Genomic DNA, 24,455 nt, shown 5'->3' with positions numbered 1-24,455 from the left:
GGCCGCGTTGCACAACTGAGCAAGAAGATAAGTACATTAGAGTCTCTAGTTTGAGAAACAGACGCCTCACAGGTCCCCAACTGGCATCTTCATTAAATAGTACCTGTTAGAGCCTGTTTGTGCTGTCCTCTGAAGGGAGTAGTACACACCAGTGTAGGAAATCTTCAATTTCTTAGCAATTTCTCGCATGGAATAGCCTTCATTTCTAAGAACAAGAATAGACTGTCGAGTTTCAGATGAAAGTTCTCTTTTTCTGGCCATTTTGAGCGTTTAATTGACCCCACAAATGTGATGCTCCAGAAACTCAATCTGCTCAAAGAAGTGCCCATCCAACCAATCCAACTTGTGGGAGCTGCTTCTGGAAGCGTGGGGTGCAATTTCTCCAGATTACCTCAACAAATTAACAGCTAGAATGCCAAAGGTCTGCAATGCTGTAATTGCTGCAAATGGAGGATTCTTTGACGAAAGCAAAGTTTGATGTAAAAAAAATCTTATTTCAAATACAAATCATTATTTCTAACCTTGTCAATGTCTTGACTCTATTTTCTATTCATTTCACAACATATGGTGGTGAATAAGTGTGACTTTTCATGGAAAACACAAAATTGTTTGGGTGATCCCAAACTTTTGAACGGTAGTGTATGTTATGATGTTGTTACCTAGCATCCTCTCTACAATGTGTATATGTTATGTTACCTAGCATTATCTCTACAATGTATATGTTATAATGTTATGTTACTTAGCATCCGCTCTACAATGTGTATAATGTTGTGTTACCTAGCATCCTCTCTACAATGTATATGTTACCTAGCATCCTCTCTACAATCTATATAATGTATATAATCTTATGTTACCTAGCATCCTCTCTACAATGTGACTGACAGTTTCTTTGTTTCTTCGAAACCATTTATCTCATCTTAACCGAATTAGAAAACAGAATGTAAAATGCAAGGTGGACACATCTAGTAGATTATCCTTCTGTTCCAATTACGACTGACATGCAACTGTTTGTGTTGAGTCAAAGATCAAGCCTGACACCTACTGGTGATTCAGAACGTGGTCCAAAGTTTCTATCTCAGACAAACTACTTCCTGCAGACTAAAGCTTCTCATTCTGTCTTAAGCTATACTGAGGATTTCAAATTAATTTCTGAACGAAACTATTCATTCAGTTAGATTTGGATTCTGTAAGGGTTTAACAAGTCAGGGGAGATAAATGGTTAGCTGTGCAAAGCTTCTCTTTGTCAGAGAAGTCAAAATAATATCTTCTGCCACATGAATCAAACTCATCCCAACTCAGCTTCCTGCGAGAGCAGCATGTATGTGGTCTGGTCCACATGCACTCATCAAGAAGACTACCGTTTTCTCAGCTACTGCACGCACACGCACACGCACGCACGCACGCACGCACGCACGCACGCACGCACGCACGCACACACACACACACACACACACACACACACACACCTTTTCTTATAAATTTATTTCTGATTTTTCCCTTTTTCTCCCAATTTAGTGGCCAATCAATCCCTATTTTAGTTCAAACACCCACCCTCGTACTGTATGCGCTCGCCAACTGCATTTCTCCGGCCGGCAGTCTCGAAGGAGATGCCTCGCCACTTTCGTGACAAGGCGATTCCAGGCCGAATCACTGCTTTTTCCGACACACACAGAGACGCATTCACGTGATGAACACAAGCCGACTCCGCCCCCCTCCCGAAGACAGCGTTGCCAATTATTGCTGCTTCGTCGAGTCCGGCCATAGTCGGATCTGACGAGACCAGGGTGCGAACCCCGGTCCCCAGTGGGCAACGGCATTGTCACAAAGCCGATGCTTAGACCACTACACCACCGCGGACCCCCTACACACACACCTTTTGATTGCAGGTAAGAACATCAGTGATTTTATTAAGACTGATAAAACGTGACCAATCGGCCTTCATTAAAAGAAATGTCTGCCGTGCATGTAACTCTCCGGATCCCTCAACTTAGAGCTTCAAGAGTTTTCTCTGGTATCCTCAAAACATCAACATTTTTATAACATGCCTAATTAAAAACTAGTTGAATAAACTCCCATCTAGTGACTCTGAACTGTTATTCTATTACAGGGCTTGAAGAAAGAGAGCCAGATGGATTTTTAAATCATCTCTGTACTTCTTTTGGCCATGTTGCTCCAATGGAATAGTGAAGATGTGGCCATATATATATATATATATATATATATATATATATATATATATATAAATGTTTTATTTTATGTTGGCGTCAACATTCTTCAATTGGCAAAAAAAATAATCAGTCTTTGAGTGATATTTATGGGGAGGCAAGTGAACACTGATATTTTAGAAAAAACAAAGGACTACTAAGGAAGGGAGAATGGGAGCTGAGGTATACCATACCTCTTGAGGTATACTTGCTGAAATCATTGAGGCAGCACCATGTGTCCATCTTGTAAAAGGCATAACTGGTACAATTATTCAAATTGTACAAGAACAATCTCTTTGAAAACAAATACTCTGAAATATATATGTGACATACAGCTGACAGTTCATAAAACAAATGAAGTCATGGTTGGTTTAACATCCTTATTTAAAAACCATTAAGAGGCTGCTCCTCAGCAGAATTAAGATTCAAGATTGTTGCTTGGTGGCATTTACCTTTAGTGGCCCCTGCAGCCCCAAGGTGGTAGATAGCCCCCAGAATGAGCCAGAGGGCCTTCTGCTCTTCAACAGAGATGCCTAGCACTTTCATGGCTGCCTGCAGCTTGATGAAATGCTGGGAGCCTCGCTGCTTGTCCTCAGGCTGGGAGGAAGGGATAAAAGAGGGGCCAAGAGCATAACTTTCATGAATGGGCATGTGTTTGCTTTATTTCAATGCACACTCGCACTCAAAATTTATATTTCAGACATGCTGCGCTCTTTTGTTACAATAGTTACATAAGGGAGATGCATGATAGATTAATTTTCTTTGCAGGCTTGCATATTGCCATTATTGCCATTATATCATGTAGTGTGATTACCTTGGACTGAGGTAGGATCCCAAAAGCACTGTTCTCAGCAAAGTGGTTTAAGTGTAGCTCCGTTCTGAGGATGCAGACATGGGGGAGAGTGAGTGAAAAAAGATTTGACAGAGAATGAATGGGCAAAATGACATAAGATGACAGGCTACTCCACCTCAACAATGAAGAAAAACTGGGTTATAATAGCATTCAGCCATCTATGGCAGCTTAACCAAAATCTACTTGACAACTGTACAGGACAAAATGTATACAACATGTCCACTTGAGAAGCTGAGAACCTTTGAAATCCTTAACATGGAGTATTGATATTACTTGGGCCCATTTTGCAACATGTAAGAAATGTTTTCACACATATCACAGCACTTTTTTCATCTCATAAAATGAGATTTCACAACTCATACAACTTCAGTTTGGTTGGTTTTAAAAATAAACCTGAGTGGTCCTCACTAAGGGTGAGTCCTATATTGTGAATATGATCAAAGTAAAATACAAATCCTTTAGGGTGTGTTCAAACTAGAGCTTTTGGTGCAGACCCGAGTCCGCTTGAGCCATTAGTTTATTTCATATTGTTGATGTGAAAGCTGTTTTCTGAACTTGGGTGCACACCAAGCGACCGTACTTGAGACCTCCAGAAAACAGGGGTGTGGGGTACAGTTCAGCTGAACTCCAGTGCAGCTCACATTTGGTGTGAAAGCTATCCAAACTCCAGTGCGGTTCAGGAATCTAAATTCCCAAAGTAAATGACAAGTAATTAACATGCAATTTTAAAAAAACGCTAACAATCTTAAAAATAGTGACTAGAGGACATCTAAGTGGTAATTCATGCTTGTCACATCTAAATATTATTTGCAAAATAATTGCAGATAGCCACACAGTTCTTTTCAATCGGCTTTCAGGGCCTGTCACACCAGTGAAACCACTCTGACCAGAGTGGTAAATGATCTTCTAGTTGCGATGGACTCTGGTTCCACCTCTGTGCTTCTACTACTGGACCTCAGTTCAGCCTTTGACACCACTGATCACTGTATACATGAGACAGAATTTTTCTTAATTTTGGTGTCTCTGGCCTAGCTAGCTTTTGGCTTAAGTACTACTTATCTGGAAGAACACTGTCTACTACAATAATAATAATACATTGAAATTTTATGAAGTTAAATATGGCATACCTCATGGCTCGGTTCTTGGCCCACTACTTTTCTCTCTTTATATTTCACCTCTTAGCCAAATTATACGCAGTCATGGAACAAATTTCCATTGTGTGCTGATGATAGTCAGCTGTATGTGCCTATAAGGGCTGATGGTCATACTCAAATGATGAATTTAGAGGTCTGCTTGGCTATTGAATGTCGCTGAATTTCCTGCTTTTAAATTTGGATAAAACTGAGATGCTGGTTGTTGACCCTGCTAGACACAGACACCAATTTGATCAAGTAACAGTAACATTTGACAAGTCTGTGATTTCACAAAATGTGGCAGCCAAAAATCTTGGTGTTACATTTGATCCCAGCCTTTCCTTTGATAAGCACATTAAAGAAATCAAAAAGGCTGCCTTTTTTCAATCAAGTAACATCGCTAAAATTTGAGCTTTCCTGTCCATGGCTGATGCAGAGACTCCAATGCATGCATTTATTTCATCCAAACTTGATTACTGTGACGTTCTGTTTTCAGGTCCGCCACATGGTAGTACAAAAAGCCTTCAGATGGTTCAAAATGCTGCAGCTAGAATCTTAAGTAAAACTAGAAAATTTGACCATATTACACCAATTCTTGTCTCCCTTCATTGGCTTCCTATCTATGTGAGATCCGACTCCAAGATGCTTCTGCTGACTTATAAAATCCTAAATGGGCTTGCCCAATCATACCTGTCTCAAAATACAGGGCTCCTGTGTGTACCCAAATTTAAAAAGAAGTCAGCTGGTGGCAGGGCCCTTTCCTATCTGGCCCCGTTCTTGATGAATAACCTGCCTGCTGCCATCAGACAGAGTCTGTTGAGTCCTTTAAATCTCAACTTAAAAGTCTTTTTTTTTTTGCCTTGACCTACAATGAGTTCCCTTTAAATTGAGGACTTCGTGACCTGTACTGCATGGTGGGTCTGTTTCAATGAATTTACTAAGCACTGTTCTGCTGACGAGATTATAGAGTACAGATTATTGACTATTACAAATTGTTCTCTTCTCTCACATGTCTTTTCTCTCTATTTGAAAGAATGTCCAGAAGCGGGGCAGGCTAAGCTAACTGCTAGCCCATGCAGACCAGCAGTACCAACAGTCATCCTGGCTGGCGTTCTTTCCCTTGGACAGTGATATTTTTTTTTTTTACTTTGGATATGTGTGTTATTTTAGATAAATATGTTAGTTAATATGTGTGTTATTGAAGTTCTTGTAGTTTTTGGATATGTGTTTTTGTCTTTGTGTTGCACTGCTGTGAGCTGGGGGAAATGACTTTTCATTTAATTTCATGTACGGAAGTACATTAAATGACAAATAAAAGTGTTCCTGATTCCTGAGTCTCCCCCCATGTGCACGTGTAGTCTGTCCTCCCAGATCTCCATGGTCAAGTCAAGTCAATTTTATTTGTATAGCCCATTATCACAAATTACAAATTTGCCTCAGTGGGCATGGTGATGGTGGTCACCAACTGGACAATGCTTGGCATCTTCCTCATTACATTCTTTACATATCTTATAAATCCACATAATTTTCTTAACCTGTTTCAATGCTGTATTCTTTTCCTTCACCGATGTGTGACTAATGTCTTTCCTCATCTCTTCTGCCATATGAATGGTGTGATGTGAGTCTCCCCTGTGTGCATGTGTAGTTTGTCCTCCCACCAGCTCTACATGGTGATGGTGGTCATGTTGCTCAGGTCCTAGGCTGTCCTGTCCTATCCTCTTCATCATATTCTTCATATATCTTATAATTCCATTATAACTCTATTATCCTCTATCGGTGTTGTATTCTGTAAATTGTGTTTTGGTCTGTACACACAACATCCATTGCACATTGTCCATCTTGGGAGAGAGCTCCCTCCTCTGTTGCTCTCCCTGAGGTTTCTTCTTATTTTTTCTCCCTGTTAGAGGTTTCTTAGGGGGTTGTTCCTTATCCAATGCAAGGGTCTAAGGAGAAGGATGCTGTGTTGCTGTAAAGCCCCCTGAGGCAAAGTTGTAATTTGTGATATTAGGCTATACAAATAAAATTGACTTGACTGTTCGCTCACCTTGAGGGTATTCGTATATGCTCAACCAAAGCTGCAAATTCACTTCGCATTGCTGCCTGTCACCACAAAAACCTCCTTATCTGAGCAGCTCACATCACTCTCAGACAGTGGGATGCATTTATGGCATAGTGAAAATGCTGAACACGGTTATTCTGGTGCTGACACCATATTAAAGAAAAGATGAATAAAAAATAAATAAATATAGTGTGGCTTTCCATTTTGCATCATTGCAGAGCAACATTGGTAAATGAAAGTTGCCCATTCCTCATGTGTTGATGACGTAAACGGGCCAGGGTTGGCAACAAAATGATGTAGTATGAAAAGAGACCAGCAGGGGCGGGGGGGGTCGCACTGGAGTTCGGACCAGCAAAACAGACCCAAGTGTGAAGACAGCTCAGTTTCAGAGCGCTATGAATCATTACTTCATCCAGTGCAATTTCCACTGGTAGAGGCCGGGGTAAACCGGTGGTTAAATATCTCATGGGACAGGCCATGCATTCTGAACGCAGTCTAGTAACCTATTTTCCTTTCATTTTCCTTTCTGTACACACATACATACACACTACAGCATAGGGATTCTTTTGGCTCTGGAGCCAAATGTCAGTCCTGGAGTGATTCCAGCTGTTCTAGTATAATATGTAATATTGTAATACCAACAAAATACACAAAGAACATGAACAACCAATGCTTTTGTTAAAACTGAACTGCAGAGTTGGCAAAAACTCATGTTATGTTAGTGTTTTTGTTTTGGTATGGGAACCCACTTTGCTCAGTAGTGCTACTAGTGGCAAAAAAACTCAGCTCATCATTAATCATGTTAATTTTAATCATGATAATTTTAATCATGTTAATTTTAATCATGTGAAAGCGTTGCTTAAATGTGTCACCTGAGAGCAGCGTCAGCTCCGGCCATCATGTAGTAGAAGATGTTAAAGGTGGACTCGGCCTCTGGGCGTTTGGTCACCCTCAGCTTCTCCAGCAGCATGGTCTGTGGTAGAGGTGGGACAGGGCTTACTGTGGACCTGTCTGCACTGTTATCAGCTCCAGTAAATGAGCTGATGTGTGTTCACATGGATTCACATGCATGTATTTGTGCCTTAAGCATGCACCAGTGCACGTGTGTGTGTGTGTGTGTGTGTGTGTGTGTGTGTGTGTGTGTGTGTGTGTGTGTGTGTGTGTGTGTGTTCGGGACGCAACGATACTGATACTGAATGGGATATTAATTAAGCCAACACCAGGTTAAAATGGAGTATTGCTATCAAAGATATCGCCAAGGGTGAAAATCAAGCCAAAAACTATGTTGTAAATAAAACTGATGGAAAAGCTCAGTTACTACTCAGTTATTCTGCACACTGACCCCAAACTAATGGTGTAAATTATCCCTATTCAGCAAAAGTAATGGATTGAATGAGGCCAAAATGTAAAGATCCATAATGGGAATTGGTATTGGCAGTGAAAAAGTGCCATCAGTGCATCCCTAGTGTGCGTGCGTGTATGCACATGTTTGTGTGTGTGCACACCTTTTTTTCCAGATATATCTGAGGACCAAATTGGGTTTTTAACCAAAAGAGTGAGGATATTTTTACACAGTGAAGATTATGACCGGTCCTCACTTCCTCATGAGTGTATTTGGGGTCAGGACATTGGTTTAGGGCTATGGTTGAAATTAGGATAAGGGTTAGGCTTGAGCGGTGGTTCCCAAACTTTTTCAGTCAGTTCCACTTGGGGAAATAGAAATACTTTGCCCCCCCCCCCAATCTAGCTTGATAGAATCAACTGTGATCAATACTTTTTCAAAAAAGAAAAAAAAAGCCATTTCTGTCAAAAAATTATTATGCAACGATAGTCAACTATAAGTCGTACTACTTTATTGTATTGAAAATGAAATAATACTTACATGTTGAAATAACGGATTGGGAAAAAAACTGTAACATTTATGCAGTCCTGACTGAATTCATATTAATGTGAGGTGTCTATTAGAAAAGCAATTTGGTTCCATGTGAACATCTTAAGCATCTTCTTGTGCACCCAGTATCGCCTGCATGTCCCAGGGGGCCTGGCCCACAGTCCAGGAACCCCTAACATACCACAGGGTAATACAGGGTAACACAGGGTAAGAGCCCAGGTTAGAAATGTTGTACAGACAGTTAAGATTAGGGGCTAGGGAATGAATGTAGTCAATAACAATCCTCACAAGTACAGAAAAGGTTTGTGTGTGTATGTGTGTGTGTGTGTGGGGGGGGGTACCTGAATAGAGGCAGAGGCAACCTGTCCAGCCTGATCAAAGTCCAGAGAAACAATGTGGGAGAAGCGACTGGCATTAGTGTTCATGGAAGTGGCACTGTTCCCAAAAGCCTCCAGGATAGTGTACACTGCCTGCCATTTCTCCGCTGGGGGAGGAAAGGTGGGAGAGGAGGACATCGCAGCTTCAGTTCTGACAACTAGTACTACGTTTGATTAGTTGAGGTTTTTAACGTATATTACTTATTATTCCGGAAAAAAAAATGTCTTTAAGAATGACTACTGATTGTTCCACCGCACTCACACTACATCAAATGTATACCCCTAGATGAAAAAATAATGATAAAATCTGACTATAATGACAAATTCTAAATGCACGCGTCCGGGTGGCGTGGTGGTCTATTCCATTGCCTAACAACACAGGGATTGGCGGTTTGAACCCCCGTGTTACCTCCGGCTTGGTCAGGCGTCCCTACAGACACAACTGGCCGTGTCTGCGGGTGGGAGGCCAGATGTGGGTATGTGTCCTGGTCGCTGCACTAGCACCTTCTCTGGTCGGTCAGGGCGCCTGTTCAGGGGGGAGGGGGAACTGGGGGGAATAGCGTGATCCTCTCACGCGCTATGTCCCCCTTGTGAAACTCCTCACTGTCAGGTGTAAAGACACGGCTGGCAACTCCACATGTATCGGAAGAGGTATGTGGTAGTCTGCAGCCCTCCCCAGATCGGCAGAGGGGGTGGACCAGCGACCGGGACAGCTCGGGAGAGTGGGGTAATTGGCCAGGTACAATTGGGGAGAAAAAGGGGGGAAAAAATCCAAAAAATTAAATATAAAAAAATCTAAATGCACATGATAAGCTGCACCCAACAGTCTAGCTTGTCTTGACCCTTACAGATATTCAGTGCTGGATGTCCCAACACATTCGTCAGTTAAATGATGCAAGTCTGAAAATGTTAACAGATTCAGTAAAAAAAATATATATACAGGTATATTTATCCTGTGAAGATCTGAACAAAGTTGATAATGCCTTCATGTCTTCTCAGTTAGAGTATTGTCATTTATTGCATCATAAAGCTAAAGTTCATTACATCAACTCTAATTGGTAAACGATGCAGCTGCAAAGCAAATACCTGGACCAAAGAAATGTGAGCACGTCACACCCATTTTAGTTGCCCCTCACCGGCTTCTTGTTGGTTTTAAAACTAATTTTAAGATTTGGTTGTTCACTTTAAAAAAAAGTCTTTCATAATCTGGCTCCTCACTACATGACTGGGCTGCAGGCGTTATGTGTGCAGGGCAGCACATGAAACCCTCAGAAGCAGTTTCAGTGGTTGGATCCCAATCCAGATCCGTGACCAAGGTGACCGGGACTGTGCAGGATAGCCTACCTGAGGCATTTAGGTCAGTCAACTCAGTCTCTTCTTTTTAATGTCTTGTAAAAACAAAACCACAGTTCAATGTTGCAGTTGTAGCATGAGTTGGTTGTTGTTTTGTGTAGTTTTTTGAGCTCCTTTCTTTTATTTCTCTTTTATTGATGTTTTTCCACTTTGTTGTATTTCATCTTTTATTAGCACTTGGGTGTTTTATTGGCTTATTTGTATTTATCACTTGTCTACTTTTTTCATTTCACTGTATAGCATTTTATGATTATGTTTCAGAAAGGTGCTAAGTAAATAAAGCTCATTATTAATCATTATTATTATTAATTTTATCGTTGATTGGCTGACTGATGCTTCCATGTTGCCCTATTACAGGGCGGCAGGAGAATTCAAAAAGCTTAGGTGATTATTCCTTTCCTTTGCAAGGCTTAATTAAACTCAACTCATTAAGACATTGGTGTAAACAGGCAATGACACACTGACTAGCATTTGTTACCCCCATCCTGATAGCAAGATGTAACATGGCAGTCATACATTGCTAATCAAATATCAATATTAGTAATAACAGTAAGACATCCAGGCAGTAGTGTTTCTTAACGGTTAGCTATGATGCTCACGTTATTTCTAATTCAATTTGAATACTTTAAGGGGAAACCTTGTTATCAAAACTTAGCTACACAAAGTACAGTAGCTCTTAATGTACGCATCAAATAAAAATACATTTTATATCAAGGTTTTTTTAAAATCAAGAAATATTAGTCATTTGAACCAAAAAATGTTTATGCCATCTTTAATAATCAGTTGTTTTATTTATTTTAAAGTGAACATTTCAACAATCCAGTTTTCTTGTGGTTTTTGGCCCTTTTGTGTGACCTGATGTCCGAAGTGTCAGGTTCCATGTTGCTCTCCTCTAACCACTCCATTCCACCAAGAGGCTCACCTGAGAAGATCTTGCCAGTGCTACCAGCGATAGAGACCAAGTACTGCACCAGGTGCTGACAGTTGGTGGTCTTGCCGCTGCCAGACTTGCCAAGCAACACAATGGACTGGTCTTGACGAGTGGTCAGCAAGTTGCGGTAGGCAGACTGGGCCACAGCATAGATATGAGGAGCCATGTCCTCACGCCGGCAGCCTTTGAACATGTGCATCACCTGAGCAGTGAGAGACGGGTTGAGCAGAGAGAGAGAGACAGTGGAGGAGAAGGGAGAGAAGTAAAGAATGGGAAATAAAAAAAATAACGGGCACAAAGGGATAAGAGAAAAATACACACACATACATACATACATACATACATACAAGTACAAGTCGTAAACTATTAAATTTAAAGGTAACTAGTTGTAGGTTAATGCAAAAAGATCAGTTTTAAGTTTGGATTTGAAGGACTCAACAGACTCTGGTTGTCTGACGGCCGCAGGCAGGTTATTCCACAGGAACAGGGCCCGATAGGAAAAGGCCCTGCCACCAACTGACTTCTTTTTAACTTTGGGTACACACAGGAGCCCTGTATTTTGAGAGTGAAGAGCTCGAGATTGAATGTACGGTTTAAGGAGATCAGACAAGTAAGATGGGGCAAGCCCATTTAGGATTTTAGAAATCAGCAGAAGCCCCTTGTATTCTGATCTAACATGGACAGGAAGCCAATGAAGGGAAGCAAGAATTGGTGTAATATGGTCAAATTTCCTAGATTTAGTTAGGATTCTAGCTGCAGCATTTTGAACCATATGAAGACTTTTAGTACTAGCACATGGCAGACCTGAAAACAGAACATTACAGTATATATATATATATATATATATATATATATATATATATATATATATATATATATATATATATATATATATATATCAGTAGTGTGGAGCTGCTTGAAGAAACAAGCACAAGATCCATGCTGGCACAAGGTGTACCTTACATCATCATGTACATCATAATGACACCAAATGAGCTGTGCGTCTGTATCTACTTGTGGGCTTGTGTGTGTATGACTGAGGTCTTGGAGCTAATAAATGTTACTCCCAAAAAGTTCAATCAGTTCATGTGGACACAACATTTAGTGGGAGAAAAGTTTCATCACTCATCTAAGTGACTTCGTCAGTCTCAGCGGACTGCAGGTATCCCCACATTTATAAACAGCACAAGCTGCATAATGACCACAACTGGCACAGTTGTGTCACCACCGAAACCAGCGATCGGTTTCATACACAAATAGGTGTGACCATTAATTAGAGTTAAAATGGCCACGTGTACTATAGTTGCCAACTTTTCCACTTCCTCCATAGACAAGTTGGCTGCTGAAACAGCCAACTTGTCTATGGAGGAAGTGGAAAAAAGGGCTCTGATGTCCTATCCAGGGACACCACCTAACAATTGGTTCAGATTTGTGGGCGACACCTGGGTTAAAATTAAATCTCGGGATATACCATATTTCACCGTCCACAATAACTCTGTGGACAACCACATCAAGTTCACCAGAGAGGATGTGAAAAATGACAGGTTAGCCTTCTTAGACTGAAATTGCAGTTGGTGATGAGAGACATTTGATTGCTGATGTTTACCATGTTGATGTTTCAGTAGTGATACAACTGTGCCGGTTTCAGTTGTTATGCAACTGTGCTGTTTATAAGGGTGGGGATACCTGCAGTCAGCTGAGACTGACGAAGTCACTTAGATGAGCGATGAAATGTTTCTCCCACTAAATGTTGAATCTAGATGAACTGATTCAACTTTCTGAGATTTCCTTACCTGGAGCATGCGTCAAGACATAATAAATGTTATTATCATGAATGGACAGATGCTGCAGGATTCGAGAGTCACCTCTAAAATGCATCCATGACCATATCTCCTCTTTCAATTGTCAAGTCTTTCAGTATTTAATAGCAGTGTATGCTGTTTGTCAGTGTGCCTGTATAAGAGGCAAGTCTTTTATTGAGTGATTTAGTGTCACACAGCAAGTATTAAACCACCATTTGGTTCTAAGTTCTCAGGCACAGACTTCCCAAATGCCTTATTAGCATGGCTTGCTTATGTGTACATGAATGTGTATGTCAGGAGCTATGGTTGTCAGGGTGCCCAGCTGTGTTGTCCTACCTTCTCTGAGTACATAGAAGGTGTGCTGAGGGGGTTGATCACCACCATGCTGGGTCCAGCATAGGTATGGATGAGGTTGCCTCCATAGCGCTGTCTCAGGGAATGCATGACACTGGACTCATTTAGGTAGAGCAACGAGGCCAAGTCTTCAGAGCGGTCATATGATGGAGGGTTGGCCTACGCAGTAAAAAAAAAAAACACATGAGACCAGCTGGGTCTAATGGCATATTCCCCAAGATTCAGTTGATGTCCTGATCAGGCAGCATAACTGAAATTACATTGACTGTACTTAATTCAAAGGAAGGATTAAACAATGAGAAAGTGTCTTAACATTTTAAATTTTTTATCTGTGTGACCAAAGTAGAAGACCTGGAGATCCAATCTAATCTTCTGTATTTCTTAATCATCCCAGCATCATGCTCATGAGGAACAAGCAGAGGGGTTCACATCACTTTACTGATACCAACAAGCTTCCCAAGTCAGCATTTAACGTGCTATTAGTAAACAATAACCTTTTCTCCAGATAATTGGCAGCTTAATTTAGCAAGGGAAAACCCCAAGTCTGTGAGCTGAAATTTATCAGCTGTGGCTGGGACTTCGGATGTCTTTTTTTCTTTTTTTTAACTTTTTATTGATTTTTGAACCAGTGTTGCATACAAAAAATTGTTATACAAAATGTCCAATTGAACTGGTTTCATACATATATAAACAGAACTTATTATAGTGGGGTATACAAACAGTAGAAAAAAAAGCAGCAACAAGAACAGTAATCAATCCCTATTCCAATTAATTCTTACCCAATCTTCATATACCCATGAGCCCAGTAATTCCTCCCACCCACTTGTTACAAGAGAAAAACACCAAGTGAAAGGCAAATAGGTACACTCATTAAACCTATTAACCAAAAAACATTTCCCACCCAAATTCTTCCCACTGGCTATTAAAAAAAAAACAACAAAACAAACAAACAAACAAACAAAAAACTAAGAGGGAGAAAAATAAATTAATTTCACACACACACACAAGCACGCAAAAAAAAGTGGGAGGGGGGGCATCTAGTTGTCATCTGGTTGAATGGTAGCCATCTTCAAATACTTGATCAAGGCTTCCAGGTCACGTCAAAGGATTGTATGTGTGTGTGTGTGGGGGGGGGGCATGTTTCCAATTAAATAAAATGAGGTGAATAGCTAAAACAGTTGTAAAGGCCAAGATGCACTCTTTTATCAAAGACAAATTGGGTGCTGTAGATGGTGGGACTCCAAATAGGGCTTTAAGAGGTTCAGGCTTAAGGTTCATACCTTAAACCTGAACACAACATTTTTAACACACTTGGGACTTACTGTCCCCCAATTGTGTTAAAAATTTGACACCAGAAATCTGTCAGTTTTGGACAGAACTAAAACATGTGAGTATGGTTTGCGGGTGATTGTTTGCACCTATTATAAGTATCATTGATAGCTGGGTAGATTTTTGCTAGTCGGGCATTGGTGTAGTGTACTCTGAAAAGAATCTTACTCTGGAGTAGACCATGCCTAGCACACATAGAGGCTGAGTGGACCAGATCGAGAATATGGTCCCACTGGTTGTCATGTATTGACACACCAATTTCCTGTTCCCAAATTTCCTTCAGATGTGCTGCTGGATCAGGGTTAAGGGAGTCAATGGAGCCATAAATTATGGAAATGGAGCGTTTCTGTGCAGGGTCCAGAGTAAGAAGGAAGTCAATAGTGGATACAGGAGGGTGATTAGGGAAATGGGGGTAATTGGTTTTAAGTAAAAGTTTAACTTGAAGGAAGTGAAAGAAGTGGGATTTAGGCAGGTCAAACCTGTCTGAGAGCTCTGTGAAATCAATGACGATTCCTTCCTTATAAAAATCTTTGATATTAAGTAAGCTCTTGTCACGCCAAATGCGAAAAATGGGGTCGGAGGAAGAAGGTGGGACTAAATGGTTTTTGAAGACTGGGGCTAAAGTAGACGGTTTGTCCAGTTTGAAATGCTTACGGAATCGTATCCATATCTTAATTGAGTTGGTAACGACTGGATTTTGGGAAATACTATGAATTTTAAGGGGGAGTTGTGCAGTAGTGACAGACTGGAGGGAGAGCTTTGAAGACAGTAGCTCCATTTGGGCCCATAGGGGACGTGTCTCAGCCCTGTTATCAATCCAACAGTGTAATTTGCCAATACTGCATGCCCAGTAATACTAAATAAAATTGGGCAGTGCCAGACCACCTGACTTTCTGGGGAGTTGTAAAATGGATTTTTTAATGTGTGGCAGTTTATTAGCCCATAGGAATGAGGACACCATCTGATCTAGTTGATGAAAGAAAGACTTTTTCATAAAAATTGGAATGTGTTGAAATAGGTATAAGAATTTGGGGAGGATTGGCACCTTTATAAGGTTGACACAGCCAATTAAGGACAAGTGGAGAGGGACCAGCGAATTATGCCATGTTTACATTTATCAATAAGGGTTTGAAAGTTTTTGGTGAAAAGGTCATTGGTTATAAACACTCCCAAGAATTTAAAGCCTTCAGGGACTACTCTGAATGGGAGGACAGACTCTGGTATTTTCTTGGCCAAAACATTGATGAGGAGGAGTTCACTTTTCTGGAAATTTAACTTATATCCGGAGTACTTGCCAAATTGAATTAAAATGTCTTTGACAACTGGGAGGGATGAAACTGGGTTGGAGGCATATAAAAGCAGATCGTCTGTGTATAAGGACAGTTTGTAAGTGATACTCATCCTGGTGATGCCCTGAAATCTCCTCTCCTCTCAAAGCCAAATGGCTAGGAGTTCGATGGCAATATCAAATACGAGGGGAGAGAGAGGGCACCCCTCTCTGGTGCCATGGTGGACAGCGAAGGGGGAGACCTCACGACATTGGTGAGAACACAAGCAACAGGAGCTTCATAGAGTAGTCTAATCCATGTTATACAGTCGGAGCTAAAAACCAAACCTTTCTAAGACATAATAAAGCAGGGGTCCCCAATTACTTTTCATAGCGGGCCACTTTTAAAACCACGGGCCACTCAACCTCCAGCAGCATGTTGTTCGTTAGTTTGTTTTGGTGTCGATACGTTGCAGGTATTATAATTTAAACAGAGATTTTTCATCTATTTTTCGATATATTACTAGTCTTACTTTTACTAAGAAATTAAATCAACCCGTCACGGGCCGGACGTGGCCCACGGGCCGCCTATTGGGGACCCCTGTAATAAATGTATCTCGACTCAACCCTGTTGAACACTTTTTTCCGCATCTAAAGATATTAACACCTCAGGAGTGTCAGGGTTAGGGGAGCCAATTATATTGAGCAGCCTTCTGGTGTTATAAGAGGAGCTCCTTCCTACCATAAAACCCGTTTAGTCTGTTGAAATCAAATTTGCTAGGGCCTGTTGTAAACATGAAGCTAAAACCTTTGCTAGAATCTTTTGGTCTACATTTAAGAGAGATATGGGCCTGTAACTGTTACATTCAAGAGGGTTTTAATCCTTTTTTAGTAAGAGACAGATGGTGGCTTCAAATAAACTCAAAGGTGATCAGCCATCAGTGAAGGATTCATTGTAAACATCCGCTAAAAGCGGAGAGATTAAATTTAAATATGCTTTATAAAACTCTACTATGTACCCATCTGGGGCTGGGGATTTACCATTTTACAGCAGTCTGACTATCTCCTTTACTTCATCGGCTGAAATCAGAACTCCCAGCTCATTGGTGAAATTGACACTAATTCTCGGAAACGTGATCAGCTCCAGCAGGTTGTGGCCATTCCAGACTTCAGGTGAGTATTCAGAGGAATAAAGGTCAAAATAACATTTTTGAAAAACATTATTCACCATTTTTGGGTCAGAGACAATAATCCCCAGTGGTGATTTCATCCTGGGGATCAGTCTTGAGAGAGCTGCTGTCCTGGCCTAGTAAGCAAGAAGTTTACCTGTCTTTTCTCCCATTTCGAAGTAGTGTTGTCTTGATTGTAGTAATTGTCTTTCAATCTTGGCGGTTGGTGGCTGGGATTTCTAATAAAGGTGCACTGACAAGGGTGCCCAAATTTTGATACATACCACATTCACTGTTTTATTGTATTGTTATATTGTAAAACACCTTGTAACATTGTTTTGAAAGGTGCTGTATAAATAAAACGTATTATTATTATTATTATTGTTTGCAATCTGTAAAATCCACCGAGTCAATAGCAATTATGATTCAAAGTGTGCTAGATAAATGTCAAGTTTAAGTTGATATCCTGCAGAGGTTGTTAATTTCTCTTCACTCTGAATTTCAGCAAAACACTAAATCCAGTCACTGTCCATTCTTTTCTAGGTCCAGAAAACGGTACAAATAATAGTTGTTTTGTGGAAGGAAACAGATTTTCAAAGTCCTCTCAGAGCTCTCCATGTCAGACCAGGCCAGGTACCACAGCTAAGTGACAGCTGACACCAGTTGCAGCTGCAGCTGTTAACTTCTGACTGGGCACGTGCTGGAAGCCTGGCAGCTGTCTGGGCTCCAACAGGCTTCCAGGACATCCCATCTTTTTTAAATTATTTTCTAGCAAATTTTTTTATTCAAACTTTCTCCTTCATTCTGCTCCTTCAACATGTCATTCCCTATTTAATGTCCAAATCTGATCCTGAGTATACCAAACATCTGTAATGACCAAGGCTAACTGTGAACGCTTACGCAATATACTCAAAAAGTTCCTACATTTCCAACACTATGTGTGTATTACCAATTCAATACCATAGACAAAAACATTACATATACAGGCATAAACAACAGCCATAATGAGATGTTTTTGAAAGTGAACAATGAACAACTATAATTAATACTCAGCATTTCCACCATATGAAAACCATTAAAATTCTGCTGCCATTTCCTCAAAATGATTTTGGTTGTCTTGTTTAGCCTATAAAAAATACAGCTAAATAACCAAAATTGACAGTACTATTGACAATTGTTAGTGCTGGCTCTGCCTCTGCCTGTCAATGCTGATAGATGTGCTGGCACACCTAAATCCAACAGATCTATTATTAATGTTATTATTAATGTTATTATCTACAGCTGTGTTTATCCTGCTATGCTAACATCACAGAGTACCAAGACCAGTCGGCCATGTTTTAACCTGTACATGTTTTTTTAACCTGTCAGTAAATGCACTAAAATGGTCTAAGGTTTGGTTACTCTTTAAGCAGTCACTACTGACACTACCTCTCACCTTTTCCGCATCATCTTCATCTACATCCAGTACTGTCCCATCATGTTCCAGTTTGATTCTCACCTTGCCCTCAGTCACAGAATCAGACTCTGTCTTTACTACAGTGCCTGGCCAAAGAGAAAAGAAGAAACAGTAGTTCACTTTTTTGCATCTTGCCCACACCCATCTGAGAAGCCACCTGCATGAATTCATCGATTCATTAATCTAAGAATCACACTCACTAAACTGAATATCATTAAAATTTGAACAAACTTTACTTGCATATTACATTTATTTTGTGGTTCAGCCAAATTTCATAAACCAGTATACAAGCTATTCCTTGAAATTTTGGTTTAAAAAAAAAAACACAATTATTTCAGTACATATAGCCCTCAAAGTGATGTCAGTTAAATAAAGGAGAAAATTAAAATAGAATAAATCATCAACATTAAAAATGATTACAGATGTCAACAGGATGGTGAAAGAAGGATGAATTTGAATTGACATATCTGGTGTTTTCATCTGATATGAATAGATGATGAATGTATATGCAGGAACTGGTGAACACTATGAAAAATCCCAATGTCTCACCTAAGGAGAAGCCGTCCTTGTGGACCAGCCACACTTTCTCTGAGCCATACCATGCCTGCTCTGCTGCTATCTGCTCCTCGGTCTTCACCTGGTGAAAAGGAGGGACAAGCTGGATTAGAGATGTAAATTACAAGCTCAGAGAAACCCAGTGATTAAGGATGTAATTCCCAAACTCATGAAAAAGTAATTATTAATTAAAACTGGTTCAGAGTGCATAGCCCTCAGAAAAAAAGCAATATTCAACAGACTCAGAATCCAACCCTTCTCACAACGTACTTTCTCAGTCTGGATATCATCTCACTGCATGTATGTATACATTTGAAAAAATACCAACATATATTTCAAGGCTATGAAGGATGATTAAAATGCACTGGATGACACTGCAAACATGTTGAAAATGAAAGAACACAGCGCTTAAGTGTAGAGACACTCTCAAGTGCTTTGTGCTCTCACACCTGGCTCTTCTACAGTCCTGAGACATGGCATGCTTCCTCAGCGTGATGTGTCTGGGTGATTGTGTAACAGAGGTGTGGCAGGCAAACTGTCAGTGATCCATACAAGATATTGTAGCCTATTTCAAAGCAAACCGCAACAGAGGTGAGTATGGGGGGCTGGATGGGTGAAAGGTTCTGTACACACTAATACCACAATACTCATCACGACATCATAAAAGCAAAATGCCATTGATTAACGTGATGAAGGGAATAAAACAAATAACAAAAACAGTAACAGAAAGGAACAGAAATAAATTCCTAATAAATAAATACATAAAAACTCCACCTAAGGACTGTTGCATGAGAAGAGTGTCATAAAAAGTGAATGGACGAAAAGAAAGTGGATAAGGAACACAGCAATCCACAAGCATAGGGACAGAGCTCTGCTAAACAAGCATAGAGACAGAGCTCTGCTAAATAAGCATAGGGACAGAGCTCTGCTAAACAAGCATAGGGACAGAGCTCTGCTAAACAAGCATAGGGACAGAGCTCTGCTAAATAAAGCACTCCAACATGGAGGGGACGAGTCACACGCAGGCACAGTGCAAGCCAGACCTTTGGCTGCTGAGCTGCAGCATAGGACACCTGAAGGTTGGCCACAGGGTCATCTTCTACTGCTCCCTGGTGATTGGCAAGCAAGGAGGAGGAAGAGGTCATAGATCACAGTTAATTATGAGAAACAGGTATACATGTAAGGACTGAACATCACGCACCAAATAGTAAAGTTTTTGGGTTTTTTTTTAATTCATTTGATTTGGTGTTGCCTGGATCACTGGATAAAGAAAAGAACAGTTGGGATGGAAATACTTGCATTTATCTGGCAAACCTGAAAAAAAATTGTTTTGTCATAATCCTAACCATTTTGAATAAGACATCATGCAATTAAGCCAAGCCTTATGGTAGCTGGGAGCAGAGACTGCTATAAAAGCTGAGCCCACCTGGGAGATGAGGTTACACAGACTGACAGAAGTCTGTGCTGAGAGCAGAGATGGAAGAACCTCACGATATTTCATCAACAATGCCACCACACAAAAAAACACAGCTTAGAGCAAGACCATGGCCAAAAACACAACAAACAGTTCATTCGGGGGGCCTCATTACCTTGCCAAATGTAAAAGAAGAAGCAACACATAAGCAAACTCTTAAATCAGCTTGATGGAACTCCAAATCAAACTTTTCAGTATGACATCACAGAAGGTTGAATCAGTTCATCTGGTTACAACGTTTATTGACAGTTACGTCTCATCACTCAACTAAGTGCATTCTTCAGTCTCAACTGACTGCAAGTATCCCCACCCTTATAAACAATACAGTTCCATAACGACCCAAATCAATGACCAGTTTCATATGCAAATACGGGTGTGACCTTTAATTAGAGTTACAATGGCCATGTGTACTATACACAGAGGACTGGGGAATGTTTGCAATCACAGCATTGCAAGATGTTGACAGATATATTCTGCCCCCCCCCCCCGGTTCAGGGATGGTCGTTCCTTCTTAACATAGATGGCCTCTTTGACTCCCCGTTCAAACCAGCGTTCCTCCCTATCAAAGATGTGCACATCCTCATACTTGAAAAAGTGGCCTGTAGATGGGTGTACATCTACAGAAGAAGAGTACATCTGACACCATCTTACAATGCTGTGATTGCAAACATTCCCAAATCCTCTATGAATAATATACATGGCCATTGAAACTCTAATTAATGGTCACACCCATACTTGCATATGAAACTGGTCATTGGTTTCGGTCATTATGTCACTGGATTGTTTATAAGGGTGGGGATACCTGCAGTCAGTTTAGACTGGAGATGTCACTTATTTGAGTGATAAAATGTACCTGTCAATAAATGTTGTATCCAGATGAACTGATTCAACTTCCTTTGATTTTCTTACCTGGATTATTGAGCATGCATCAAGACATTTTCAGTAGGGCAGTTGCATTGCGGAGAGTTAGGTTGAAGCATCACAACTCAAAGGGCAATGATGTGGTTCAAATAAAGAAAAACCAGTTAAAAAGGTATTGTGAGGCTAGTTCAAACAATTTACAGCAAATAAAGGTAAGAGTAAAACAATCACTTCAGTCATCAGCTACTGGGCATAGTAGACATAATCCACACTGCGCCACACAGGATAGAAAGGAGACTACCGTGTTGTAGCAAAAACAGTTACAAGGTTAGTAGTGGAATAGGAGCATTGACCTCTGGCACACTGCACAAACCCAGTTGGGACACCCAAAAAGTTTGGGTTGGTACCTGAGGGGGAGACTGAAGCTCTGGGGCCACAGGGATAGGCTTGGTAGAGGCCGACTCACTGACTGGCGGCTCCAGCTTAGCCACACAATAACCACAGAGACACCCACAGCCAAGAGGCAACGTGAGTAAAAGATAGAGTAAGAGAAAGCGAGAAGGGGTGATAACAGACATGGAGATGGAAGTCAAAAACAAGAATATGAGAAACTTGATATGAGGCCCTGAAACAAGAAAGTGAATGTATATAAACACCTCGTGGAAATTTGATAAAATAGTGATTATGAAAATTCAATGGGGGAGCTTCTGACATTTCCATGTTGACAAAGTGAACGTATTCTGTGTTAAAACAGAAGCTAAAAATGGAGTAATGCAAGGATTTGTTTTTTTGAAAAAATTTCCCCCTTTTACTTCCCAATTGTATCCAGCCAATTACCCCACTCTTCCGAGCCATCCCAGTCGCTGCTCCACCCCCTCTGCTGATCCGGGGAGGGCTGCAAACTACCACATGCTTCCTCTGATACATGTGGAGTCGCCAGCTGCTTCTTTTCACCTGACAGTGAGGAGTTTCACCAGGGGGACGTAGCGCATAGGAGGATCACACTATTCCCCCCAGTTCCCCCTCCCCCCGAACAGGCACCCCAACCAACCAGAGGAGGCGCTAGTGCAGCGACCAGGACACATACCCACATCCGGCTTCCCACCCGCAGACATGGCCAATTGTGTCTGTAGGGATGCCCGACCAAGCCGGAGGTAACACAGGGATTCGAACTGGCAATCCCTGTGTTGGTAGGCAACAGAATAGACTGCCATGCCACCTGGATGCAGGATTTGTTTCTTAACTGAAATGCAGTATAAATATCAGAATTAATGAGTGCGAAAGGGAGATACTGTTAGCTGCAAACTGAGGAACCTGTTTGAATTAGTCTGGTTGTGTGGTGTAATGTGCTGCGGAGATGTTGAGATTGGGTAAGTGATACAAGTAGGGCCCTATGAAATCCGTTTTATTTTTCCCCCATTTTCTCGTTTTATTTTTTTCTAAATTTGGATTTTCGTGTTTTTACTATTTAAAGAACATTCGTGTAATTAACCACACGGGCATTTTGAGCTCAATCGGATGAATGTGCTTGTATAAGAGATCGACAGTATAAATAAGAACAGGAATTAAAGTGTATTTTCATTACCAATGAACACATTCTCGTCACACGCAAGGTATACTTCTTCATCTGTATAGCGATACATCAGGTAGTGAAATTTGCCAGCTACCAATGTACTTAACAATAGTCTGATATTTCACTGCTCTCCAACCTTAACCACTACCTACATTGTATGTCAACAATATTCATATATTAAGCCTAACCATCCAAGGGCAAAAACTGTCGGCGCCAGAGAAAAAAGCTCTAGGCATCCACCACTGCCAAAGCAGGTTTAACATTGGAGTGTGTTGTCTCTATACAGACAACAAAAGGCTACCTTGCGTGTTCTGCCTGAATTTAGCTGTTAATGCAGTTTTTTAGGTTATTTTTTACATCATTGTTCCCTGTAATGCTGGTCCTGTGACAATATTTTGTCCATGTGGATTTATTAATGTATGCACACTGTGATCATGGTGATGTGCACACTCACATGCACAAAAACACACAAGTGTGACAGGGTTTATGTGAGGGAGAGCGACAGATGGTCTAAGAACAAATTACTTGAAATTCCAAATACATTCACATATTTGTTCATAATCTCCCCCAAATTTCACGCACTTCTAATGTGTATGTCTGAAATCAGATTTCTATGATTCCATTCCATGATACTATCCATGTTTTTCACATCACGGAAATCATAAGGCCCTAAAAGGGAGACATATGGAGAGAGAAACAGGTGGTGCAGAAGCAAGAAGGACTACGGTGACCAAAAAAAAAAAAGTTAGAAGGAATTTTACTTCAGAACAGGTCACTGGACAACAGCACCTGTTCTGTCCCACTTGGCATCCCCATTCAGAACAGCAAGACATGCATGTATTAGGCAAAAGTCCTCCTGAACTCCAACAGTCTGCTTGACAAAGCAGCACAGCATACTGGCTAACAGTTATGAGGATGCAAACAGCATTAACAACCCTTGGGCATCAAGACATTCCTGGGAAATCCAGACGGAGACGTTAAAAATGTCGAGAGAAGAGTGCGATAAGGCAGAGGAACACACAGAACACAGTTGAAGGAGGTAGAGAAAAGTAGGTATGGTGGTCCAAGAGTGCAAAACAAACCAAAAAAATAAACAAATAAATCTACAACAAAGCAACAAGGGATGTGCATTTGACCTCATTTCCTTATTCTGAGTTCTTAAACAGTTCATGAATTTAGAAACAAGTATTCAAGGCTCACAGCAGCACCACACAGTGCTGGTAGATAATGATGCAAGATTGCTTTTCGTCTATTACTGTGCAATGTATATTATTGTTATTTTAACAATAATTTAATCAATCAGTCTCAAATATAAGTATATATTTTATGCAACTACACTGACTATTTTGAAATACCAAAGCTCTGAAGAAATACTCAAGTACTCAGCCCATCCCTACAGGCTACGAACAAAGAACTGGTGCAAACAAGTTGATCTCCCACTATATTGTGCAATGACTTACATCGTGTTATAGCCTAATGCAATTGCGTTGTGAGTTAATGTATTTGTGTTTTGACACAATGTTGTGTTGCTTAATGTCATTTTGTTGTGAGTTATTGATGTTGTATTGTCAATATTTGTTTCTGCTTCATAAATGTTTTGCATTTCTGGGCCACCATAGGTACGGCGGGTGAACTAGAATCAATAGGAGAGACACAGAGGGACACACACACTGTCAAGGAAACGCATCAATGATGGACATAGACACCAGTCTCATTACAGAGGCAGAAAAGATCCTCATCAGGCGTCTCTGAGCCTCCTCCGTAGGACTGAGCGGCGCTTCCTACAGGTCAGAGCAGCAAAAGGTTGAGTCAGG

At 40.7% G+C, this 24,455-nt stretch overlaps 1 protein-coding gene across 3 annotated transcripts in view; it reads right to left on the bottom strand.

Moving 5' to 3' along the window:
* Positions 1-24,455, bottom strand: part of myo18ab (myosin XVIIIA b) — a 216,720-nt gene that overhangs the window by 127,922 nt on the left and 64,343 nt on the right. For all 3 annotated transcript variants that reach the window (XM_056283064.1, XM_056283065.1, XM_056283067.1), the window contains exons 3-10: positions 18,728-18,815; positions 18,158-18,264; positions 12,940-13,116; positions 10,793-11,003; positions 8,482-8,624; positions 7,122-7,222; positions 3,019-3,082; positions 2,657-2,801 (exon numbers count right to left, since the gene is read on the bottom strand). In XM_056283064.1, the coding sequence (XP_056139039.1) occupies positions 2,657-2,801; positions 3,019-3,082; positions 7,122-7,222; positions 8,482-8,624; positions 10,793-11,003; positions 12,940-13,116; positions 18,158-18,264; positions 18,728-18,815 (1,036 nt within the window). The remainder of the gene's footprint in view (positions 1-2,656; positions 2,802-3,018; positions 3,083-7,121; positions 7,223-8,481; positions 8,625-10,792; positions 11,004-12,939; positions 13,117-18,157; positions 18,265-18,727; positions 18,816-24,455) is intronic.

This window comes from Lampris incognitus, chromosome 7, assembly GCF_029633865.1.
Source record: "Lampris incognitus isolate fLamInc1 chromosome 7, fLamInc1.hap2, whole genome shotgun sequence".
NCBI lineage: Eukaryota > Metazoa > Chordata > Actinopteri > Lampriformes > Lampridae > Lampris > Lampris incognitus.
The sequence above is the reverse complement of the archived record's forward strand: the minus strand, read 5'-3'. Positions and strand labels throughout refer to the sequence as shown.